The sequence below is a fragment of the Dendrobates tinctorius genome, unplaced genomic scaffold, assembly GCF_039654945.1.
Source record: "Dendrobates tinctorius isolate UK_male_01 unplaced genomic scaffold, ASM3965494v1 ptg000297l, whole genome shotgun sequence".
NCBI lineage: Eukaryota > Metazoa > Chordata > Amphibia > Anura > Dendrobatidae > Dendrobates > Dendrobates tinctorius.
In genome coordinates this window covers 3742323-3769208 of record NW_027361964.1, presented here as the reverse complement: position 1 = coordinate 3769208, position 26886 = coordinate 3742323, and the positions used below count along the sequence as shown (strand labels likewise).

The following is a 26886-nucleotide window of genomic DNA, read 5'->3' as shown; positions in this document are numbered from 1 at the left end:
CGTGAGCTGTGCGGGCACCTCTCCTGCACCGCGTGCTGGGTGTCAGCATCAGGGACGATAGTGCGCATAAAATCGCCATGACGTATCCATATGGCCAATGTCAGTAAGTACCTAGCGATCCTGACGATTGGATGCTTTCAATGTCGGGACAGGGTTACAGTGTAAAAGATGACTGTATATACAGTTGTGCTCAAAAGTTTACACACCCCGGCAGAATTTTTGCTTTCTTGGCCTTTTTTCATAGAAAATGAATGAGAACACCAAAACTTTTCCTCCACTCATGGTTAGTGGTTGGGTGAAGCCATTTATTGTGAGACTACTGTGTTTTCTCTTTATAGTCAGGACAACCCAAAACATCCAAATGACCCTGACCAGAAGTCCCCATACCCCATTTATGAATACTGTGTATTGCCCCTTGTATCATCAATGACAGCTTGAAGTCTTTTGTGGTAGTTGTGGATGAGGTTCTTTATGTTCTCAGATGGTAAAGCTGTCCACTCTTCTTGGCAAAAAGCCTCCAGTTCCTGTAAATTTCTGTCTAGCATGAACTGCGGCTTGAGATCTCCCCAGAGTGGCTCAATGATATTGAGGTCAGGCGACTGAGATGGCCATTCCAAAACCTTCACTTTGTTCTGCTGTAGCCAATGACAGGTCCACTTGGCCTTGTGTTTTGGATCATTGTCATGTTGGAGCATCCAAGTACGTCCCATGCGCAGCTTCCAGGCTGATGATTGCAAGTTTTCCTCCAGTATTTGCTGATAATGTGCTGCATTCATCTTTCCTTCAACTTTGATCAAGTTTCCTGTGCCTTTGTAGCTCACACATCCCCAAAAACATCAGCAATCCACCTCCATGCTTTACAGTAGGAATGGTGTTCCTTTCATCATAGGCCTTGTTGACCTCTCTCCAAATGTAACATTTATGGTTGTGGCCAAAAAGTTAAATTTTGGTCTCATCACTCCAAATTACCTTGTTCCAGAAGTTTGGTTGTTTGTCTCTGTGCTGTTTTGCGTATTGTAGGTGAGATACTTTGTGGCATTTGTGCAGTAATATCTTTCTTCTGGTGGCTCGACCATGCAGCCCATTTTTCTTCAAGTGGCTCCTTATTGTGTATCTTGAAACAGCCACACCGCTAGTTCTCAGAGAGTCCTGTATTTCAGCTGATGTTTTTGTGGGTTTTTCTTTTTGCATCCCGAACAATTTTCCTGGCATTTGTCACAGGTGAGGATGTTACCTTTAGTAGCCATTTACATCCCTTTGCGTCAACTTCTGTGCATGTTATCAGGGCGCAATCACCAGGGTATGTAAACTTTTTATCAGGGTCATTTGGATGTTTTGGGTTGTCATTATGATATAAAAAGAGAAAACACAGTAGTCTGACAATAAATGGCTTCACCCAACCACTAACCATGAGTGGAGGAAAAGGTTTGGTGTTATCATTCATATTCTCTGAAAAAAAGGCCAAGAAAGAAAAAATTCTGCCTCAGCTTTGTCCCACATGCTCAGTGCACACAGGAACGCACAGTTGTCCCTCATTTTATCACCACAATCTGACATGGGAAGGACGCGGACCCCTCTTCGTGATAGGATGGGATAAGTCACCAGTGTCAGAGCAGTGGTGGTCCCACACCTGGCCATGCCCGCAGCACCACAATCTGACATGGGAAGGACGCGGACCCCTCTTCGTGATAGGATGGGATAAGTCATCAGTGTCAGAGCAGTGGTGGTCCCACACCTGGCCATGCCCGCAGCACCACAATCTGACATGGGAAGGACGTGGACCCCTCTTAGAGATAGGATGGGATAAGTCATCAGTGTCAGAGCAGTGGTGGTCCCACACCTGGCCATGCCCACAGCACCACAATCTGACATGGGAAGGACGTGAAACTCTCTCCGTGATAGGACAGGATAAGAACTCAGTGTCAGAGCAGTGGTGGTCCCACACCTGGCCATGCCCACAGCACCACAATCTGACATGGGAAGGCCGTGGACCCCTCTCAGAGATAGGATGGGATAAGTCACCAGTGTCAGAGCAGTGGTGGTCCCACACCTGGCCGTGCCCGCAGTATCATAGACTGGGTGAAGCCATACTCCTATTCACTTTGACCCCCAGCAATCTGACATTGACTGTGTACCCCAAGAACCCCTTTACTCCGTACTGCACTGACTGAGGGCTTTCCATGGATCTGTAACACTTCAGCTCTGGTGGGGCTGTCGTCAGTTGGCCAAGTAGGCGCGAAGGCTGTCTGCAGATTTGGCTCCTGGTGGACAGAAGATCAGCTTAGTTTGGGATGGGGTACAAATTTATTCTGAAGCTCATCCCTCAGATCAGAGATCTGCTGTAAGGATCAGTCTCTATACATAGATCATGGCCGCCCACACACCACCTTCAGTTATACGAGGAGTTCACAGCAGGTGGCCTCAGAAGACTTCATCATGTGAAGTGTCTCACAGCAGGATACCTGTAACAGACTGGAGATGCCAGCCGGTCGTAGTCTCTGACTACCGCAGCACGTGACAGTGGTTGTCAGACAATTCCAAGAAATAACACAAAATTCAGGCCTCAAACTTCTGGTAAATGGACTCGACGTAGAGGAGAACTTTCTGCCAGTCTGGACCTTGTGTCTGGAGCATGTGGTCAGTGGTCTACAGAGAGGACAAGCGTCAGAGACAGTAGAGGTGGAGAAGGCAGAGACGGATTACATAGGGGGTGATTACCAGCAATGGGGGGATCCCCGCACTCTCCGCCACCTGGAAGGCCAACTGCAGATTCTTCCTCTGAAAGAGAGTTCAACATTTATGACCCCAGTGCTCTGCACCCTGAGAGATGGCAGAGATGACGACATACCTTCTCCAGGGGGCGCAGTTGAAAGTACGGGATACTCTGCGGAACGTAGGAGTGCAGTAGAGCGCACAGAGCCATGCCGTCCACCCATGAGGTGCTGAAGTTCGTGATCACCACATGCTGCAAGACATGCAAGAACTTCGGTGTTTGTTGATGGGCAGGCAATCCCTGCAGCTCACACAGTGGAGGGGCGATCCCTGCAGCTCACACAGTGGAGGGGCGATCCCTGCAGCTCACACAGTGGAGGGGCGATCCCTGCAGCTCACACAGTGGAGGGGCGATCCCTGCAGCTCACACAGTGGAGGGGCGATCCCTGCAGCTCACACAGTGGAGGGGCGATCCCTGCAGCTCACACAGTGGAGGGGCGATCCCTACAGCTCACACAGTAGAGGGGCGATCCCTACAGCTCACACAGTAGAGGGGCGATCCCTACAGCTCACACAGTAGAGGGGCGATCCCTACAGCTCACACAGTAGAGGGGCGATCCCTACAGCTCACACAGTAGAGGGGCGATCCCTACAGCTCACACAGTAGAGGGGCGATCCCTACAGCTCACACAGTAGAACTGCAGGTCTGGGAATCTGATTTGCACTTGTCTCCCTGCACCCACCTTGTACCCGCAGGTGCGGTCCTGGGCCCAGCGCAGGAAAACTCCTCTTTTTGAACCTCCATAACGGCGGAAAAAGGAACCAGAATCTTCAGTCAAATTCTCCCTGAGTAAATAAGAAAGATCAAAAGCAGCCCAACATGGCGGCCGTGTAATGATCCGCTGCCTGATGGGGCGATAGTTTACGGGTGCAGAGCTGTGTCACTCACGTGGCTTTTGACTGGTTTAATAGTGTTTCCAGGCTTCCTCTTCTCTCTCTGCGAGATGTTGTGGCTTCTGATAACGGAGACATGTAAATATCGGTTATGGGACAACTACACTCATCATTGAGAGGTGATGTGTCACCCTCATACTGAGCATAGAAGTATGGCTTCATTATAAATAGTAAATAGAGAGAGCGCTAATACTACATCTGACAACTTTTTGTTCTGCAACCCCTCGCTGTGAACAGGTAATTGAAGTGGGTTATCTGATGGAGACCAGACACAAAGTCTGCACACGAGGTTGGGAGGGGAGACTTTTTCCCTCTGTGGATAACTGTTGTCTTTAAAAGTAACACAGGCTTATGATATCAGACAGTCTGGTACTGGATTACAGTTATGAACATTGTCCTTTTTGTGACAGGCGTAGGTCCTATAGTTATGGGAGACATATTTTCGGCATTAATATTGGCCAGATGGACAAAGTTGGATATGCCATAGCTATCTATCGCATGATAGGACATATGGCATTATATACCTCCCGCCTGGGACCTTCAAGGTGGCAGATACTTATATCAGGAATCTCATTTTTTGTACCTGAGCCACATCCCATCTATCAGCCACCATCTGCTCCATCAAAGGGTGGCATGTGGGAGTGGCTGGTACATGCTAAAAGGAGATCCTGAATTTTTGTCATTGACCAGTGCTGGGAGATACAGCTCGCTGTAGATCTGCATCATTTTCCCAGAGTGCTCCCGGCAGCTAAGATCTGCGCCATTTCCATGACATCAGGTTTAGTACTTTTTCTCTTGTTATTGCTATTCTTTTATGTAATTGTACATACTGTATTGTTTTGTTACCATTCTGTATCATCTTTGTATATTCTTATAAACACTGCCTATCCTTCCAGATCATGTAAATATATATAAAATAAAAGTTCTGTTCCTCTTGCTCTGTAAACCGCACCCCTGAAGCCATACACTACCTATAATAGGCGTCCTATCGGTCTGTATTAATGACTGATGGTGGCAGCTAGTTTTTTTCTGTGGCTATTGTGGAGCTTGGTGGTGACCGTGCCAGGGTATGTATATCTGTATATTCCATGTGTTGGTATCAGATGTGCATATACCATATGCTCACGGAAGGCAACAATATCCTGCCTAGTAACGAAAACAGCTACTGCCCCGTCCATGAATCGTCAGTCAATCATGTGATTGGATGAGTGGGGGCGGTGGAGTGCTGGTTCATGAGAAATTGGTGGCAGCGGTGAGAGGGTCTCTGTGTTATCCCCTGGCTGTTCTCCGACAGTTAATACTAGGATTCATGGACTATATTGTGAGAGGGGAAAGGAGCATCCTGATGGCTCTCCTATGACATCTTATGGAAGAGGGAGAAGAAACAATCATTGTCTACAGAGACAGAAGAGACCTTCGCTGAGAGACCTCTGAAGTTCACGGATTTCTAATGTGGGAAATGTCACCTGAGTCCCGGGTGTGGGCATTGCTGGGAGGCACGCTCATCAGACTGCTGGACTTTATGATAGGGTCCTGCAAAGAGAGAAGAGTAAGTGGAGAAATGACAGCCACACATAGGAAGTGAGAGCTCCACCTACTCGCATAGAGGACAGGATGACTCCGCGAGGAAGGCTGCGGTATCCATGCAGAGAACCATTCACAGTCGGCGACTCTGCCCAATCCACAGAATCAGATCTAGACAGAAAGACTACAGTTAATCCTCAGCATTCACCCCCCATCAGCGGTCAGTGTACACCCCACTCATCCTCTGTTATATCCCCTATATCAAGGGACTCTTCATTATTCATGTATGTGACCCACCATCCTCTATACTTAGAGTTATCCACCTAGAGCACCTCAGATTGATCTACGACCACCCAGAGCCATGTACCACCTCAGAGGTACCCACCATCACCCAGAGCCAGGTACCACCTCAGAGGGATCCATTATCACCTAGAGCCATGTATCAACTCGGAGGGATCCACCACCACCCAGATCCATGTACCACTTCAGAGGGATCCACCATCTCTCAAAGCCATGCACCACCTTAGAGGAATGCACCACCACCACCCAGAGCCATGTATCAACTCAGAGGAATCCACCACCCAGATCCATGCACCACTTCAGATGGATCCACCATCTCTCAAAGCCATGCACCACCTTAGAGGAATTCACCACCACCCAGAGCCATGTACCACCTCAGAGGGATCCACCACCAACCAGAGCCATGTACTACCTCAGAGGAATCCACTCAGTCATAGAAACCTCCTGTAAGGGATCCACCACAACCCAGAGCCCAGTATCAGGTCTCAAGGATCCACCATCACCCACAGTCATGTTACCACCTCAGAGGGATCCACCCCTACCCAGAGCTATGTACCACCTCAAATTGATCCACCATCACTCATAGCCACGTACCACCTCAGAGGGACCCACCATCTTCCAGAGCCATGCACCACCTTAGATGGGTCCAATACTACCCAAAGCCATTTACCTCCTCAGGAGGGATCCACCACCACCCAGCGCCATGTGCCACCTCAGAAGGACCCACCAGCATCCAGAGCCATGTAACTAATCAGAGGGACTCCCCACCATCCAGAGCCATGCACCACCTAAGAGGGGTTCACTAGCACCCCGAGCCATGTGCCTCCTTAGAGGGATCCACCAGCACCCAGAGCTAAGTTACAACCTCAGTGGGATCCACCATGTCGCAGAGGCATTTACAACTTCATAGTCACATAATAGATAGTAACATAGGTTGAAAAAAGACCTAGGTCCATCATGTTCAACCTTTCTCCACCAATTGTACATTTCGCCACAAATTTAATTATAACCAGCAATGTTCTGTGTATCAAGCTGTATAAAAGTTGTCATAGTGTCGGTCATTACCACCTCATATGGTCAGCATTCGACACACTGACTGCTCTAACTGTAAAGAACCCTTTCCTGCTTCGCTGCTGGAATCTTTCTTCCACCCGTAATGGAGCCCAAAACTGGATCCCATATTCTAGATATGGCCTCACCAGCGATTTATAAAGGGGTAACAAATCATTGGGAGCACAGAATTTTATCACGTTTTATACATCCTAAAATCTTGTTTGCTTTTGCGGCTGCTGCCTGACATTGAGCGCTGCTGCTCAGCTTACTTGTACCCAGAATCCCCCGTCCTCCTCCTGTCCTGTGATCCTGAATATTTTCCCATATAGTGTATGTGCAGCTATAGGATTCCTCCGTCCTCTGTGATTACTCTACATTTATCTACATTACTCTCATCTGACAAGTGTTTCCCCATCAGACGTCTCATCCAGATCGTCCTGTAATATTGTAATGTCGGGGTCAGATATTATCCTACATAGTTTGGTGTCATCAGCAAAGAATAAGAATCAGACGACACTTCACTCTCAATCCATCCACAAGGTCATTAATGAAGAGGTTAAAAGCACAGATCCACTGCTCCCAGCACAGACCCCCCGCGGTCCCCGCTGCTCCCAGCACAGACCCCCCGCGGTCCCCGCTGCTCCCAGCACAGACCCCCCGCGGTCCCCGCTGCTCCCAGCACAGACCCCCCGCGGTCCCCGCTGCTCCCAGCACAGACCCCCCGCGGTCCCCGCTGCTCCCAGCACAGACCCCCCGCGGTCCCCGCTGCTCCCAGCACAGACCCCCCGCGGTCCCCGCTGCTCCCAGCACAGACCCCCCGCGGTCCCCGCTGCTCCCAGCACAGACCCCCCGCGGTCCCCGCTGCTCCCAGCACAGACCCCCCGCGGTCCCCGCTGCTCCCAGCACAGACCCCCGCGGTCCCCGCTGCTCCCAGCACAGACCCCCGCGGTCCCCGCTGCTCCCAGCACAGATCCCCGCGGTCCCCGCTGCTCCCAGTACAGATCCATGTAATGTAACCCTCTATGTTTGTCACCCAGTCCTGGCTCTCATACAGTCAGTAACAGCACGGCCGAAAAAGCCATGTGTCCATCCAGTTCAGCCGTCGGAATAAATCCCCAGATCTATGTCCTTCTAAAGAACCTAACAATCACTGTAAGATACGATATTGTTACGCTCCAGGAAGACATCCAGGCCTCTCTTGAACCCCTCGGCTGAGTTCGCCATCAACACCTCCTCAGGCAGGGAATTCCAGATTCTCACTGCCCTAACAGTAAAGAATCCTCTTCTATGTTGGTGGAGAAACCTTCTCTCCTCCAGACACAGAGAATGCCCCCTTGTGACCGTCACCTTCCTTGGTATAAACAGATCCTCGGAGAGATATTTGTATTGTCCCCTTATATACTTATACATGGTTATTAGATCGCCCCTCAGTCGTCTTTTTTCTAGACTAAATAATCCTAATTTTGCTAATCTCTCTGGGTATTGTAGTTCCCCCATCCCCTTTATTAATTTTGTTGCCCTCCTTTGTACTCGCTCTAGTTCCATTACATCCTTCCTGAGCACCGGTGCCCAAAACTGTACACAGTGCTCCATGTGCGGTGTAACCAGGGATTTGTACAGAGGCAGTATAATGCTCTCATCATGTGTATCCAGACCTCTTTTAATGCCCCCCATGATCCTGTTTGCCTTGGCAGCCGATGCCTGGCATTGGCATCTCCAGGTAAGTTTATCATTAACTAGGATCCCCAAGTCCTTCTCCATGTCAGATTTACCCAGTGGTTTCCCGTTCAGTGTGTAATGGTGATATTGATTCCTTCTTCCCATGTGTATAACCTTACATTTATCATTGGTAAACCCCATCTGCCACCTTTCGGCCCAAGTTTCCACCTTATCCAGATCCATCTGTAGCAGAATACTATCTTCTCTTGTATTGACTGCTTTACATAGTTTTGCATCATCTGCAAATATCGATATTTTACTGTGCAAACCTTCTACCAGATCGTTAATAAATATGTTGAAGAGAAGAGGTCCCAACACCGACCCCTGCTGTCCCCACTGGTCACAGCGACCCAGTTAGAGAATATACCATTTATAGCCCCCCTCTGCTTTCTATCAGGTTTCCGTAATGTCCACCACGTCGTATTCTGTGACATAATAGTCTCCTGTTCATTATGCTTACTAGACTTCTTGCATTTGCCACCATTTATTATTGCACATTCAGCTCCCTGCTTTCCTTACATTTCCCACCCCCCTTATATCCTCATTTACACCTACAGCTTCCCTCTGTCTACCCTCCCGTAGAGGTATTCACCATCTAGTGCCATGTTACCACCTCAGAGGGATCCACCACCACTCAGCAATGCTTCCACCTCATTGGGATCCATAAATGTTCATAGCTATTTTACTCATAGCCACGTCGCCACCTCAGTGGGATCCGTCATCAAGAATTAACTTAGGCCAAGCTAAGATTCCTGCTCTGGCTTCAGGTGCCACTCACCCCTTGTTTCTCAGTCTCTGGTTCTCTCGCTCACATGTCTCCAGTTTCTCTTGGGTCTCCTCTCTAAATCTTTCAGCTACAGAGACTGCCGTGCGTAGATCTGACTGCAGCATGTTCAGATCCTGCACTTCACCCTGTGGACAGGACACAGAGGAAGTCACAAAGACCAAGGAGATGGATGTCCTCAGGTTAGGACGCAGGCAGAGTGGAGGAAATCAAGATTCTGGCGAGACACATGATGCTGACATATAGGAGGTGAAGATTCAAGAGGCATAAATGCACAAGGAGCAACTGAGGCACGAGACGGGGACGCACGAGACGGGGACGCAAAAAGAGCAGTGTAGATACAGGAGGTGAAAATTAGTGAGGCATAAATACACAAGGATCAACTGAGATACGAGATGGAGATACATGTGGTGGAGATACACGAGGTGGAGATACATACGAATTAGAGATTGAAAAAGCGGAGGCACACGAGGCCAAGGGCACACGAGGCCAGTCTCACCTGCAGTTCAATGATCCTCTCTGTTAGTTTCACGTTTTCTTTTTCTACCTGGTAGACGCGATCTACGAGGGGCAGAGGAGCACAGAGGTTGGGAGCAGGGCTGCAGAGCATCTCACTGACAGTGGTAGAACAGTACATCTGGTACCTACCCCGCAGACGTTCCCTCTCTATCCTCTCATCAGATTCCAGCACTCTTATGTGATCCTGTCAGTGAGAAACCAATCATTATTGTGGGGTCCTGGAGGGGCCACACGCATCCTCATCTTACCCGCTGACTGCAGGAGGCGCTGCACACATTGTCAACTCCCACATTATCTCACCACCTGATGGAAGACTTACCACACGATGGCTGTCTCACCTCTCAACATATGCCTGTCTCACAATTTATGGGCTGTCTCACCACACGTCTCTCGTTTTACCCCGATAGTCCTCCTCCTGGACCTGTCGGCTGCCTTTGACACAGTGGACCATTCCCTATTATTATAGACCCTCTCATCTCTTGGTATCACAGACTTGGCCCTATCCTGGATCTCATCATACCTAACAGACCGGACATTCAGTGTCTCCCACTCACACACCACCTCCTCACCTCGCCCCCTATCTGTCGGAGTCCCACAAGGTTCAAGTCCTAGGACCCCTGCTCTTCTCCATTTACACCTTTGGCCTGGGACAGCTCATAGAATCTCATGGCTTTCAGTATCATCTCTACGCTGATGACACACAGATCTACATCTCTGGACCAGATATCACCTCCCTACTAACCAGAATCCCTCAATGTCTGTCCACTATTTCATCCTTCTCCGCTAGATTTCTGAAACTCAACATGGACAAAACAGAATTCATCATCTTTCCCCCATCTCATGTGACCCCCCTACGAACCTATCAATTACAGTAAATGACTGCCCACTCTCCCCAGTCCCACAAGCTCGCTGCCTCGGAGTAATCCTTGACGCTAATCTCTCCTTCAAACCACATATCCAAGCCCTTTCCACTTCCTGCCGACTTCAACTCAAAAATATTTCACGAATCCGTTCATTCCTCAACCAAAAATCTGCAAAAACCCTAGTCCATGCCCTCATCATCTCTCGCCTTGACTACTGCAACCTCCTGCTCAGTGGCCTCCCCTCGAACACTCTCGCACACCTCCAATCTATTCTAAACTCTGCTGCCCGACTAATCCACCTGTCCCCCAGCTATTCCCCAGCTTCTCCCCTCTGTCAATCCCTTCACTGGCTCCCCATTGCCCAGAGACTCCAGTACAAAACCCTAACTATGACATACAAAGCCATCCACAACCTGTCTCCTCCATATATCTGTGACCTCGTCTCCCGGTACTTACCTGCACGAAACCTCCGATCCTCACAAGATCTCCTTCTCTACTCCCCTCTTATCTCCTCTTCCCACAATCGCATACAAGATTTCTCTCGCCCATCCCCCCTACTCTGGAACTCTCTACCACAACATATCAGACTCTCACCTACCATCGAAACCTTCAAAAAGAGCCTGAAGACCAACCTCTTCCGACAAGCCTATAACCTGCAGTAACCACCGATCCACCAAACCGCTGTACGACCAGCTCTTCCCTCGCCTACTGTATCCCCACCCATCCCTTGTAGATTGTGAGCACTCGCGGGCAGGGTCCTCTCTCCTCCTGTACCAGTTATGGCTTGTATTGTTGAACATTATTGTACTTGTTTTGATGTATACCCCTCCTTACATGTAAAGCGCCATGGAATAAATGGCGCTATAACAATAAATAATAATAGTTCACTCATCACGCGTCGATCCTCTAACACCACAAGGCCTCCTCTTCATATGCCATCATTAATGGACTGTCTCACCACACACTGATCCCTTCACTATACGTTGGTCATCTCACCACACATCTGTCATTTCAATACACGATGGTCCTCTCACCACTCATCCACTCTCCATATATACCGATGGTCTCACCATCAGTGACCCAACTCATCAAACGATGGTTCTCATCACACACCAGCTGTCTCTCCAGACAATAATCCTCCCACCACATGAATCCTCAGCATATTGATGGCGAGACGACCAGCATATGGAGTGTCATTCACCATACGTCTGCCATCTCACCACATACTGAACGTCACATCACGCAGCAGTCATCTCACCATACGTCGGTCCTCTCACCACATACTGAACGTCACATGACGCAGCAGTCATCTCACCATACGTCAGTCCTCTCACCACATACTGAACGTCACATCACGCAGCAGTCATCTCACCATACGTCAGTCCTCTCACCACATACTGAACGTCACATCACGCAGCAGTCATCTCACCATACGTCGGTCCTCTCACCACATGCCAGGTTTTTCAATGCCCTCCGGATTCAACACTCACCTGAATGTCAGTGGGCTTCGAGTTCTCCGTTCCTGAACCTGTAATGGAAAGAGTGCTCAGGAGGTTGTCAGGATGATATTCAGGGCGATTAAAAAAGACAGGGCACAATAATAGCCTCGGTAGCAATGGTGGAAAGACCCAACACAAGCTCTCGCCAAGCTTTATCTATACAATACACATGTGCACAGTGATTTCCATGGTGACACGGCCGTTGTCCCAGCGGTCGTCCGGATCTCTACTGGATGTATCCTCTGGTATAGACTCCACTTTGTCAGTGATGCGTTCTCAGGTCGGTTTACCAATGTTGTACCGGACTCCGCAATCACCAGATCCAACAGCTGCAAAGTCTTTCTGTGGAGCAACATCATGGATTCAGATCAGAACAGCCCGAGACAGTGGAGTCATTACTCGAAGATACGTTGGCACAGAACCGGACGACCACCGGTACATTGGCCGTGACACCAGTGAAATTGTGGGCATTGTATACATAAAATGTGGAGAGATCATGCGGCTCTTCCTGGAGATACATTCGGGTTATGTCTTCTGCCCGTTGTTACTGAGGATATAATCGAGCCCTGTTTTCTTCCATCACTCCTCATTTAAGCATGCCATCATACATCCACTACTTAAACCATCCCTCAACCAAAACTGTCCCGCTAACTATAGACCTGTCTCTAATCTTCCCTTCATCTCTAAACTCCTGGAACGCCTGGTCCACTCCCGTCTTATCCGCTATCTCTCAGATAACTCTGTTCTCGACCCTCTCCAATCCAGTTTCCGCTCCTTACACTACTGAAACTGCCCTCACTAAAGTCTCTAATGATCTGCTAACAGCTAGATGTAATGGTCATTACTCCATGCTAATTCTCTTGGATCTCTCTCCAGCATTCGACACTGTGGATCATCAGCTCCTCCTCACTATGCTCCGTTCCATTGGCCTCAAGGACACAGTTCTCTCCTGGTTCTCCTCCTATCTCTCTGACCGCTCCTTTACTGTATCTTTTGCCGGTTCCTCCTCCTCTCACCTTCCCCTTACTGTTGGGGTTCCTCAAGGATCGGTTCTAGGCCCCCTCCTCTTCTCTTTGTACATGGCCCCTATTGGTCAAACAATCAGTAGATTTGGGTTCCAGTACCATCTCTATGCTGATGACACCCAATTATACGCTTCTTTTCCTGACATCACGCCAGCCTTTCTAGAAAACACCGGCGATTGTCTAAACTCTGTGTCTAACATCATGTCCTCACTATATCTGACACTGAACCTGTCAAAGACTGAACTCCTGGTGTTTCCTCCCGCTACTAATGTACCTGTACCCGACATTGCCATTTCTGTGTGTGGTTCCACTATTACTCCCCAGCAACATGCCCGCTGTCTTGGGGTCATACTTGACTCCGAGCTTTCCTTCGCTCCCCCCACATACGATCACTGGCTCGCTCTTGTTATCTGCACCTCAAAAACATTTCTAGAATTCGACCTTTTCTTACTTTTGACTCTGCAAAAACTCTTACTGTTTCTCTTATTCATTCTCGTCTCGACTATTGTAACTCTCTTCTAATCAGTCTCCCTCTTACCAAACTCTCCCCCCTCCAATCTGTCTTGAATGCTGCAGGCAGGATCATATTCCTCACCAATCGTTACACCGATGCCTCTACATTGTGCCAGTCATTGCACTGGCCACCCATCCACTCCAGAATTCAGTATAAACTTATTACCCTCACCCACAAAGCCCTCCATGGCTCAGCACCACCCTACATCTCCTCCCTCGTCTCAGTATACCACCCTACCCGCGCCCTCCGTTCTGCTGATGACCTGAGGTTAGCATCCTCAATCAGAACCTCCCACTCCCGTCTCCAAGACTATACACGTGCTGCGCCAATTCTTTGGAATGCACTTCCCAGGTCAATACGATTAGTCCCCAATCCCCACAATTTTAAGCGTGTCCTGAAACCGCATTTATTCAGACTGGCCTATCGCCTCAACACATTAGCCTAATCTATCCCTGTGTGGCACAGCCAAAAGTTTTACTATAACCAGGTTCCCCGTATCATGTTCCCACATGCTTAAGGCTAAGTGCACACGTACTTTTTTGCCCTGCGGATTTTTCCGCGCAGAATTGAAGAAATCTGCAGGTTAAATGACCTGCATTTTTCCTGCGGATTTCTTCTTTTTCTTGCGGTTTTTGTGCGGATGTCCCCCCTGTGGATTTGGAGAATGGAGCAGGTGGAAAACCGCACAAAAGAAGTGACATGCTGCTTATTTTGAACCACAAGAAAACCGCGCGGAAAAATCTGCAGCGTCTGCACAGCATTTTTTTTTTCTATTGATTAACATGCTACTGCACATCACAATGCGGATATGCAGCGTTTCTGCGCGGTAAAATCCGCTGCGGATCCGCTGGAAGTCTGCATCATGTTCCCACATGCTTTATGCATCCATTAACCCTCTGCATCTGTACTGTTACACACTTAACACTATGGCTGGTCCATACAATCAGGGCAACTGTTACCACCCACCTTTCGTGTCTCCCCTCTTTCCTCATAGACTGTAAGCTTGTGAGCAGGGCCCTCACTCCTCTTGGTGTCTGTTATGATCTATGTGATTATTGTTATGCTGTAATGTCTATTGTCTGTACAAGTCCCCTCTGAAATGTAAAGTGCTGCGGAATATGTCGGCGCTATAGAAACATTTATTATTATTATTAGCACTGACCAGTCACGTCACTGCCACCTCACTTCCAAGAAAATACTGTGGAGGACGCGAGGCCATATTCCACTTCTACTCTTCTAGAAGTGTGTGGCCATGATGGAGGAGACTCCTGTGTGGGTCTTACCAGCACTCAGCGCCTCGTACTGTCTCCGCAGGTCGCTCAGTTCCCGCAGGCCTCCTTTCAGGTCTCTTCTCACTTCTGTCAGACGCGACTCCCAACCCAAAGCGGAATCCAAGATGCGGTGGCCCTCGGTGCTGCTCCCCGGAGTCAGAAGGCCCCGCAGCTGCCCATGCATGTCATCTAGAGCGCACGTCGCTCTTTGGATTCTCTTCATTGCCCGACTAAATGGGGCTCCCCAGGTATCTGAACTCCTGGGCTCATCGTGGAGGGGACCTAAATCCTCAGGAGAAGGGCCTGTATCCATGGGGGTGGGCCGGGGGTCAGGGCTACCTGTGGGCGTGTAGAACGAGTCTCGGGTGGGGGAGGCTGTCGGTGACTGGTGAAGCTTGTAGAGTGATGGAGAAGCTGGACCTATGGTGGGATCTGAGGAGAAAGATGGCCGAAGCTGAGAGGAATCGGATAAACTGATCCCGAGATCCCAAGATGATGCAATCAACAACCAAGAAGGAACAATTAGTACTATTACTGCTACTATTACTACTACTATTACTGCTACTGCTTCTTTTATTACTATTACTACCACTAATATTACTATTACCAATATTACACTACCAATACTACTATTACTGCTACTATCATTATTACTACTACTCCTAAGGCTTCTTTTATTACTATTACTATTGTTACTACTAATCTTACTGCTTACTTGTACTATTGATATTACTACTAATACTGTTACTATACCTCCCATTGGTGTAATGTGTCACGCTGCCACTAGACCAGAAGAGATTCCACGAGATATAAACCTAGGTTTTATTAATAAGCTGTTTTCCAGTCCTGATACTGGCTGGTAAGAATCAGCCGGGCTCACCCTCCAGAGGAGGTCGGGGACACCGGCGGGGTGCAGTACCTGTAGGGTGTGAGGGCCGCTCTATACACCAGGACACAGCCTATATTCACCAGGCAGTATGTATCTCATCCATGAGAAATCCCCTATATCATATGGAGAAGATCATAATCGATAGGACAATAAATAGTGGGTCAATAATGGATCAAGCACTATAAAGCGGTGCCAGGAGTGCTGCCAGTCTAGGATTTCCTGCCAGTGGCTAATCAACATTGGTACACAGTGATCTCACAATAATCCAAGAGGTCTCATGTGATAACCCACCAGTGCACAGGGCCGAGACATGCTCCTTAGACCTGCGAGGGCTGCTAGTGACATCGTGAGTGGCGGAGCTGGCCGGAGCGGTATCGCAGAGCGGTGCTCATGACGTTTCGCTGCTCGCTTCTTCCGGGGGCGCGCCACTGCCACTGGGCAGGAAAGTCTTAGTTACTCACCGGTTAACGGTATTTTTCGGAGTCCATGACAGCACCACCTGAGAGAGGGGATCCGCCCTTCAGGAACAGGAAACACAGATACAAAAGGGCGGCACCTCTCCCATGCATCAGTTGGATTACAGAGCACAAGAGGACCTCCAAGGTTTATGTACAATACTATTATTACTTAATTATTTATCACCAGTGGACATATACAAGAGGAAGAAGTGCACACCCAAATTAACTAAGGGGAGGGAATATACGGGTGCTGTCATGGACTCCGAAAAATACCGTTAACCGGTGAGTAACAGACTTTATTCGGTCGTCCATGACAGCACCACCTGAGAGTAATACAGAGAGTAATAACTATTTAGGGAGGGACTACAGCCTGCAGCACCCTTACACCTAAGGAGAGGTCTGCGGAAGCACCCAGGTCTAGCCTATAATGACTATAAAAGGTGCTCGGAGAGGACCAAGTAGCCGCCTTACATATCTGGTCAATGGAGACTTCCGATCTTTCGGCCCACGAGGTCGCCATGGCTCTGGTGGAATGCACCCTCATCTTCCCGGGTGGCAGCCTGCCTTTTGAGGTGTATGCTATTGAAATCGCCTCTCTAATCCACCTGGCTAGTGTATTTTTTGACACTCTAAGCCCTTTCCTAGGGCCTTGATGGGAGACAAACAGGGCATTATCTTTTCTCCAGGGATCGGTAACTGCCAGATATTCTATGAGGCATCTCCTAACTTCTAGGGTGTGTAGTTTCTCCTTCTCATTAGCTGAATTAGGGAGGAAGGATGGAAGGACTATTTCCTGTGTCCTGTGAAAGCTAGAAACTACCTTAGGCAAGTATGCTGGATCAGGTCTGAGTATTACCCTATCGTCTCTGAACTGTATATAAGGAGGACGCCTAGATAATGCCTGGATGTCGCTTACTCTGCGAGCTGATGTTAGAGCTACCAGGAATGCTACTTTGAGGGACAGGTTTTTTTATGGAAGCTGATGAGATAGGTTCAAATGGAGCTTCAGTCATAGCCGTGAGGACTAGGATCAAGTCCCACGGCATGAACCTATCCTTCACTATTGGCCTGGATCTACCTGCCGCCTTAATGAATCTATTGACCCAGTAATTACCCGCGATGTTGCAGCTAAAGAGGGCCCCCAAGGCTGATACTTGTACTTTAAGGGTACTAGTGGAAAGCCCCATGTCCAGACCTTTCTGTAGAAACTCTAAGATTTGATTTAGAAGTGCTGAACCCCCAGCGATTATCCCAGAGTTCTGAAGGAATTTCTTCCAAATTCTGACAGATTTTGGTAGTAATGATTTTTCTACTTTTAAGTAGGGTGCTAATCAGGTCTGGGGAGAAGCGTTTATCTTTTAGCAGTGTCCGTTCAAACTCCACGCCGTCAGATGTAGGCCAGCCACCTGAGGATGAAAGACTGGGCCCTGGGATAGGAGATCCGGGATGTCCGGAAGAACCCAAGGATCGGACACCGACATGGTCCTGAGGCATGAGAACCATGAGCTCCTGGGCCAAAATGGAGCGATAACTATAACCCTTGCTCTGTCTCTCCTGATTTTCTTCATCACCAGGGGTAGTAGTGATAGGGGAGGGAAGGCATATGCCAGCCTGAAGTCCCACTTTATCAGAAAGGCATCTACCACCAGGGGGTTCTCTCTGGGATTTAGGGAGCAGAATTGTCTTAATTTTCTGTTTTCCATGGTGGCGAAGAGATCTACCTCTGGTTGTCCCCACTTTTGTACAATCAGGTCGAAGATGGAGTTTTTTTAGGGACCATTCTCCTTGCTAGTAGATTGCGGCTTAAGAAATCTGCCGTGAGGTTTTCTTTCCCTTTTATATGTAGAGCTGTTAAAGATAGAAAATGCTGCTCTGCTAGCCGGAACAACCGTTCTGCCACATTCATCAGGGGTTTGGAACGAGTCCCGCCGTGGTGGTTGATATAAGCCACGGTGACCTGATTGTCGGAGAACACTCGCACATGATGGCCCTGTAGATACACAAGTAGCTTCTTAGCTGCCTGTTCTACTGCTGTCAACTCTTTCAGGTTAGATGACATTTCTATCTGATGCTGCTCCCATAGGCCCTGGACCAGAATCTCACCCATATGGGCCCCCCAACCGGTAGGGCTAGCATCCGTGGTGACTATGCAGGATATGTCATACTCCCAGGGAACCCCTCTGGATAAATTAACCTTGTCTAGCCACCACTCTAGGGACTCCCTTGTGTTTCGGGACAAGGTTAGCTGGCCCTCTAAGTAACCCCCAAGGATTCTTTGATGCACTAAAACCTCACCCTGTAGTGTTTTTGCATGAAACTGGGCCCACTGGACCGCCGGGATACAGGACGAAAGAGAACCCAGAAGGGACATGGCTTTCCTGAGGGACATGGTGGGGTTATTGGAAGCGTTCAGAACCTGATAATGTAGGCGAACAAGCTTCTCCGGAGGCAGACGGCATTCCTGTTTCTCAGAATCCAGGATCAGGCCCAAGAATTGTTGGACTCTCATCGGCTGTAACCGAGATTTTTTAATGTTAAGCAGCCATCCTAACCCCTCTAGGGCAGACATTGCCCTTTATAGCTGTTCCAAACAATGTTTCTTGCCGTTTTCCCTACAATCAGGAAGTCATCTAAGTAGGGGACTACTAGAATGTCTGATTCACGTAGATGGGCCATAACTTCCGCTACCACTTTAGTAAATACTCGGGGAGCGACTGCCACCCCAAAGGGGAGGGCCGCATATTGGAAATGTTGAACTGACCCATCTAACTGAACTGCCACTCTGAGGAAACGCTGATGAGCTGCATGAATGGGTATATGGTAGTAGGCATCTTTTAAAATCTACCACCATCATAAAGCAATTTTGAAACAGCAATTTTATTGTTGAATTAATTGTCTCCATCTTAAACGGGCGTATGACCAGGAATTCGTTGAGGGCCTTTAGATTTATTATAGTCCTAAAGGAGCTGTCTGGCTTGCGGACCAGGAACAGAGGGGAGTAGAAACCTTTCCCCCTTTCTCCCTCTGGAACCTCTGTTAGGACCTTCTTGCGGCAAAGATCATGCACTTCGGCCTCCAGGGCTGCTTGTTCTGATGTGGAAGACCTGAGTGGGGTGACCTTAAATCGATCTTGGGGAACCCGGGTGAATTCTAGTCATAGACCTGCAGCTATCACCCCCAGTATCCAGTTACTACTAGAAATCATGGACCAGGCTGGGTAGAAGGCAGCTAGTCTCCCCCCTACCGGAGCAACTAGTCATTGGGGTGGCTTTTTAGTGTCACGTGCTGGACCTTCCTGGCGCCCCCCTCCTCCGAACATGAATCCTGTACCTTTCCTTCTTTTGTCATCCCATCTGCCCTGATCCCTGGACGGCCTTCTACGGAAATATCCTTTCCTGGTAAAGGGACGTCTATAAGAAGGGTTCGGCAGACTGGGGAACTTTTTATCATCCCCGGCTTTCTCTAAAAGTTCATCCAGGATGGGGCCAAACAGATATTCCCCCTCACACGGAATGGAGCAGAGTCGTGACCTGGCCTGGATATCTCCTGGCCAGCATTTTAACCAGAGAGCCCTTCGTTGGATAAACTCGCGGTTCTAGCCGCCATCCTTGCAGAGTCTGCCGAAGCATCAGCCAAAAAAGCAGCGGCACTTTGGATGATCGGTAGAGTTTTTCGAATGGATGCTCTTGAGGCTCCGTCCTTCAGCTGGGATCCAGTTGATCCAGCCAGACCATCATGGATCTGGCCGTACATGTGGCAGCTATCGCTGGTCTTAGAGCGCCTGCTGACATCTCCCATGATCCCTTCAGAAAAGAATCCGCTTTTTTATCCAGCGAGTCTTTTAAGGAGGCCATGTCGTCGAAAGGTATGGAGGATTTTTTGGAGGCTTTGGCTACTGCCGCGTCCAGCTTAGGGGCCTTATCCCATCTGCTTATCACTGGGTCATCAAAAGGGTACCTCCACTTGAAGGCAGGTGGCAAGGAGCCCCTTTTTTCAGGTCTTTTCTATTCCCTATCCATCAGGCTCTGGACTTTGTCATTTAATGGAAAGGCCCTGCACTTTCTGGGATCTAGACCCCCGAACATCATGTCCTGTGCCGAAAGTTCTGGCTTTGCGTCTGCTACCCCCATGGTGGACCTTATAGGTTTAGCTAGCCTATCCACTTGGTCCAAGGGGAAGAAGAATCGGCTATAGTCTTCTTCCGAAGAAGACGAAGTGGAGGCCGGGGAATCTGAGGAGTCATCGTTCCTAGGGGCGGCCGAGGACTCCGAACCCGAGAAACTAATTTCTCTCCTCCTAGAAGAATCCCCTTTAGATAGGGCCTTCATCTCTGTCCTGATTATCTCCCTCAGGCTTGTGGTGAAGTCCGGTGTTTCTTCAGCTACCTGTATGGATGGGGGAGAGTGTAAGGGCCTGTCAATCTACCCCTGGGCCAACGTCCCCTTTCAACCCCTACAGTTTGTCACACGCATGGCTGACAACTTTTTAGGGTTGCCATCTGGTAAGGGGCAACTACAGAGGGCACATTCCCTGTGCTGTTTTCCCATAGCTTTCCTCCCCTGCGAAAAAACAAGGGAACACTGCATCAGGGTACATTCACGAAGATCTCTTACCCATGCAGATGAGGCAGGTACCGGATCACGGAGGGAGGCAGGAGGGTCCTTTAGTCTGGAGGAACTGCGGCTCTGTCCGCTCGTTCGTCCCTGCTTCTTTTGCAGGCCACTCGCATGAGGCTTCACTGTGGCCTGTTTCTGCGGGCGCTCCTGCATCTTGTCCTGCTGCTCTATGGGGGCTTTTGTCGTATCCATTGCTGGGCCTTCAGAAGCACCCCAGCAGAGTCACCTCCTGCCTTATAAGGCCTCCCGGTGTACGGGTCAGCAGGGTTCTGGCCACGGCACCTCCCACCCGGGACCCCCCCACCCATGCTCCGGCCCCCCCTCCCTGCCCCAGGCGCCGCACGCCACCCCGGACAGTCGCGCACACCGGAAAGCCGGCAGGCACCCGACTTCCGGTTTCGGCGTTCCTGGCCCCGCCCCTTCCGCCGCTCGTCTGAGACCGCGGAAAGGAGCTGGCACGGCGCCCCCGGCTCAAACATGCCCGCAGCCCCCACGTGCGCCGCCCTGCGCCCGGACGGAAAGGGAGACCGGACCCCGGGGGAGCGCACCAGGAGGGGCCCGGGGCATACATACGTCCTTGGTGCTGGCACTCTGGAGGCGGATGTCCACCGGACCCTCTGCTCCAACCACTGCCGTGGCGACCTACCCGGCCCCACCGTGGCGCTTCCAGGGACCCCGAGCTTGACCGAAGTAGGAGATCCCCCCGCTACCTGGGTTGGTCAGCCGGCCTGGGAATCCCTCGACAACTCCATGACGGACGATCTGAAGGAAGTCCCGTCCTCTAGGAACAGGAAACCATCTGATGCGTGGGAGAGGTGCCGCCCTTTTGTATCTGTGTTTCCTGTTCCTGAAGGGCGGATCCCCTCTCTCAGGTGGTGCTGTCATGGACGACCGAATAAATCCTATATTGGTATCAGGATTGGAAAACGGCTTATTATTAAAACCTAGGTTTATATCTTGTGGAATCTCTTCTGGTCTAGTGGCAGCGTGACACATTACACCAATGGGAGGTATAGTAATAATAATCGGATGTGCACTGTGAGGTGACCAACATTTCTTGGGACGCACGTATTACTATTATTACTGCTACTATTACTACTATTTAAATTACTACTGTTACTATTATTACTATTATAGCTATTACTAGTATTGCTACTATTACTACTATTAATGCTATTAGTACTATTACTACCACTATTACTTCTAGTACTATTACACAATATAACTACTGTTACTAGTATTAGTATTACTGCTACTACTTTTAGTACTATTTTTACGGCTACTTTTAGTGGTATTACTACTACTATTACCATTACTTCTACTACATTACTATTTTATCACATAGAACAGACCAGACGTTGGACATTTTCCCTTTTCATTTGAATAAAATGGACTCATTTAGGCGCTGATGGCAGCGACATCTAAGAAATACTTACAAGTGGTTTCACAAAAGGCTGGAAAAATAAGTGGTACTAATGAAAAACAGCTGGAGGATCAAAGAAGAGCATGTGAGAGGCAGAGCCTCCCAGAAGCAAATGTGGTTGGAGGTCACCAATCCGCATCTACAAATTGTAGAACTATTCCAGAACAACGTTTCTCAACGTAAATTTACAAAGACTTTGATTAAACCCCATCTACAGCACAAGATTCAGAGATTCCAGAGAAATTAATGTGCACGAGGGACAACGCCCGCGGTCAGCAATGGACGCTCGTGATCAGGCCTGGGGATTCAGGAGATGGACCCTCTCCAGCTCGTTATCGAGGAGATGGACCCTCTCCAGCTCGTTATCAGCGCACGGTTTACATCTCTGATGTATGGGGGCATTAGTGCTAGTGGAGGGGGCGGTGCACACACGAGAGGCACCTTCAATGCTGAGCATTGTATAGAGGTGAACGGACAACATTTGCTCACAGCAAGCCATGTCAATTTCAGGGAAGACCTTGTATATTTTGGAAGGACAATGGTAAACCCCATCCTGCCTCCATCGCACCAGCATAGCTCCACAGAAGAAGAGTCTAGTGATGAAGTGTCCCTCCACAGTCCGGTCCATTCACCAATAGAAAGCATGAATCTATGCATTAGGAAACAAAAAATCTAGCAAAGACTCAGAACTGTGGAGCAGCGAGAAGCCAACATCATACAAGGGGCCAACGTTCCTTTTCCTTTAGACTCCAGCCGCTGTCTCCTCACTTCCCCAATGTTTACAGACTGTGGTAGTAAGAAGAGGGAATGCAGCCACACGGCCGGGGCTCAACGGCGGACACGGCCGGGGCTCAACGGCGGACACGGCCGGGGCTCAACGGCGGACACGGCCGGGGCTCAACGGCGGACACGGCCGGGGCTCAACGGCGGACACGGCCGGGGCTCAACGGCGGACACGGCCGGGGCTCAACGGCGGACACGGCCGGGGCTCAACGGCGGACACGGCCGGGGCTCAACTGTTTGAGATCTGTCGCTGTCAATTTCTAAATAAGATGATGGAAAAATGTCCACCGCTCCCCCTTCTGATCTGTCCTGTGTTCTGAGTATGGGAAGAAGAGATTTCTAGACAACCACATTCCAATTTTCTTTACATTCTTCACAGCAGCCAAACCATTTTAGACTTGGGCTTGTAGCAGTACTTGCAACAAATAATTGTGGTAAGAAAAATCACAGAATAATAAGACTGAGTTCACACGTGGCACTTTTTTCGCGTTTCGGCGGCGGGTTTAACCCGCGATTTTGCCACGAAAACGCAAAAAATAAGCATCCCATGCATTCCTATGGGATTCCGCAATGCTGTGCTAATGCTGCGGTTTTTATCGCGGCGGAATCGCTTAGCGGTAAAAACCGCAGCATGCTCATTAATTTTGCGGAATCGCGGCGATCCCGCACCCATAGGAATGCATTGTTCTGCTTACTTTCCGCATGTGGCTGTGCACACCATGCGGAAAGTAAGCAGAGCATTTGCGGATGGCACCCACGGTCCGGAGGACTGTCCTCCGGGTTCTGGGTACCATATCCCTGTAAAAAATAGAATTAACATAAAAAATATTGTTATTCTCACCTTCTGGCATCCCGCGCAGCATTCCCGCCTCTCTCCACGCTCCGGTCCCAGTAATCCTTTGCAAACGATGACGTCCGTTCTCGCGGGATCGCGGTCATCGCGAATGACCGCGAGATATCGCGATCCCGCGAGAACAGACGTCATCGTGGTAATTGTCGCAAAGGAATACAGGGACCGGGAGCGTGGAGAGAGGCGGGAAGGCTGCGCGGGACGTCGGAAGGTGAGAATAACTTTTTTATTATTATTTTTTACATTCTTTTTACTATAGATGCTGCATAGGCGGCCTCAATAGTAAAAAGTTGGTCACACTCGTCAAACATTATGTTTGACGAGTGTGACCAACCTGTCAATCAGTTCTCCAAGTGATGCTCCAGATCGCTTGGAAAACGCTTGCAAAATGCTAGTTTTTCCCGCGGGAAAATCGCGGGAATTTAAAATGCGATTTTCCCGCGGAATGGAATTCCGGAATTCGCGAGAGTTCCGCTACGTGTGAACCCAACCTAAGAGTCGTCCTTGTGGTAACAGTAGCAGCCATACTAGAAGTCATAATAGAACTATTACTGCTGCCATTACAACAACTAATACTGCGATTACTCTTACCACACCTATAATTATACTATTACTACCTCTGTGATTACTAATATTACTTGTTATTACGGTTACTGCTCCGTATATATTTAATCTGTCTTCGTGATAACCCTCTTGGTACAAAGGGAACATGAGCAGACATTTACCATTCTGAACGTCGGAGGCATTCTTCACACTGTTACCACCCATCACAGATGTCACAAAGTACAAGAGTAAGATGATGCTCCAAGGAGACGGATGGACAAAGAGGATGCTCCAAGGAGACGGATGGACAAAGAGGATGCTCCAAGGAGACGGATGGACAAAGAGGATGCTCCAAGGAGAAGTAATTATGCTGGAAGGATAGTCAGTGTGCAGAAGAATTTAACGCCTTAAAATGCTAGACGCTGAAAAGGACCCCAAGATGCAAAAGAAACGTACAAATGTCACACGTGGCACATCCTGCGTTAAACACAAATTATAAGAAAATCCTACTAGGAAAAGGGTGAAGCCTCCAGGAGACAGCTAATACTCCTAGCTGAAGCATGGAACCTCCAGGAGACAGCTAATAGTCCTGGGGGGGGGCAGAGGATGGAGATTCCACAAAGCAGGAAATAGACCTAGGAAAAGGATGAAGCCTCCATGAGACAGGAAATAGTCCTAGGGAAAGAAAAGAGCCTACAGGAAAAAGATAATAGTCCTAGGGGAAGAATGGAGTATGTGGGAAATAGGAAATAATCCTAGAAGGATGAAGCCTCCAAGAGACAGGTAAGTAGCACTAGAATGATTATAGAGCCTCTAGGAGACATGTAATAGTCCTAAAATGAGGATGGAGCCTGCTGGAGACAGGTAATTGTCCTAAGAGAAGAATGGAGCTTCTTGAAACCGGTTGCAGTCCTAAAAGAAGGATAGAGCTTCCAGGAGACAGGATGTAGACCAAAAGTGAGAAAGGAGCCTCCTGGAGACCGGTAATAGTCCTAGGAAGACAGAGCCTCCAGTAGACAGGCTGTAGGCCTAAGAGAAGGACGGAGCCTCCAGTAGACAGGCTGTAGTCCTAGAAGGATGTAGCCTCCAGCAGACAAGTAATAGTGAAGGAGAAGGATGAAGCCTCCAGGAATCAGTTAATAGTCCTGGGAGAAGGATGGAGCCTCCAGGAGACAGGTTGCAGTCCTGGGAGAAGGATGGAGCCTCCAGGAGACAGGTTGCAGTCCTGGGAGAAGGATGGAGCCTCCAGGAGACAGGTTGCAGTCCTGGGAGAAGGATGGAGCCTCCAGGAGACAGGTTGCAGTCCTGGGAGAAGGATGGAGCCTCCAGGAGACAGGTTGCAGTCCTGGGAGAAGGATGGAGCCTCCAGGAGACAGGTTGCAGTCCTGGGAGAAGGATGGAGCCTCCAGGAGACAGGTTGCAGTCCTGGGAGAAGGATGGAGCCTCCAGGAGACAGGTTGCAGTCCTGGGAGAAGGATGGAGCCTCCAGGAGACAGGTTGCAGTCCTGGGAGAAGGATGGAGCCTCCAGGAGACAGGTTGCAGTCCTGGGAGAAGGATGGAGCCTCCAGGAGACAGGTTGCAGTCCTGGGAGAAGGATGGAGCCTCCAGGAGACAGGTTGCAGTCCTGGGAGAAGGATGGAGCCTCTTGAACAGGTTGTAGTCCTAGAAGGATGTAGCCTCAGAGAAACAGGTTGTAGTCTTAGGAGAAGAATTCAGCCTCCAATAGACAGGCTGTAGTCGTAGAAGTATGGAGCCTCCAGTTGACTGACTGTAGCCCTACAATGAAGGTGCCTCCAGTAGAAGGGCTGTAGTCCTAGGTGAAGGATGAAGACTCTTGAAACAGGTTGTAGTCCTAGGATAAGGATGGAGCCACCAGTAGACAGGTTGTAGTCCTAGGAGGAGGAAGTAGACTCCGAGAAACAGGTTGTAGCCTTAGAGAAGAATAGAGCCTCCAATAGACAGGCAGTAGTCGTAGGAGAATGACGGAGCCTCCAGTAGAAGGGCAGTAGTCCTAGGTGAAGGATGAAGACTCGTGAAACAGGTTGTAGTGCTAGGATAAGGATGGAGCCACCAGTAGACAGGTTGTAGTCCTAGGAGGATAAAGTAGACTCCGAGAAACAGGTTGTAGTCTTAGAAGAATAGTGCCTCCAGTAGACAGGCAGTAGTCCTAGGAGAAGGTTGGAGCCTCCAGTAGAAGGGCTGTAGTCCTAGAAGGAGGGAGGAAGTAGCCTCTGAGAAACAGGTTGTAGTCTTAGGATAAGGATGGAACCTCCAGGAGACAGGCTGTAGTCCTAGAAGGACAGAGCCTTCAGGAGACAAATGTAGCCTAGAAAAGTAGTGATCCGGGAAAGGTCTGTCCTGATATTTCAGAGAACCTTCGATAACCTTGACAGGCTGTCTGGTACTGTTAACGTCTGGCTTTGGATGGTGGTAGGGCTGAAGTAGAAACTTTGAAAGGGCACACAGCAAAGGGCTCAGCCATCTCAATTCTACTGCAGAATATTCTCCCTCATCGTTTCTGGTAAAATCCTGTGTGACTGCATTACTGTGCACACCCAGACACCCTGGCACACAGCAAGACACACA

The 26886-nt window shown here is 49.3% G+C and overlaps 1 protein-coding gene across 3 annotated transcripts; it reads right to left on the bottom strand.

The window, feature by feature from the left end:
* Positions 1-2285: 2285 nt before the first annotated feature.
* LOC141073153 (uncharacterized) lies at positions 2286-26886 on the bottom strand. Of its 3 annotated transcripts, none has more exons than XM_073560537.1 (13): positions 24482-26886; positions 14750-15169; positions 11919-11956; positions 9695-9749; positions 9546-9607; positions 9041-9174; positions 5265-5361; positions 5133-5199; positions 3662-3728; positions 3456-3558; positions 2849-2965; positions 2719-2778; positions 2286-2646 (listed from the first exon to the last, which is right to left on the bottom strand). In XM_073560537.1, the coding sequence occupies exons 1-13, from the start codon at positions 24522-24524 to the stop codon at positions 2557-2559; spliced, it is 1353 nt and encodes a 450-aa protein (XP_073416638.1). In that variant the 5' UTR covers positions 24525-26886; the 3' UTR covers positions 2286-2556. The 3 variants fall into 3 exon arrangements, with proteins under 3 accessions (XP_073416638.1, XP_073416639.1, XP_073416637.1); XM_073560538.1 differs by lacking the exon at positions 24482-26886 and adding an exon at positions 22137-23007; XM_073560536.1 differs by lacking the exon at positions 24482-26886 and having other exon boundaries at positions 14750-15514.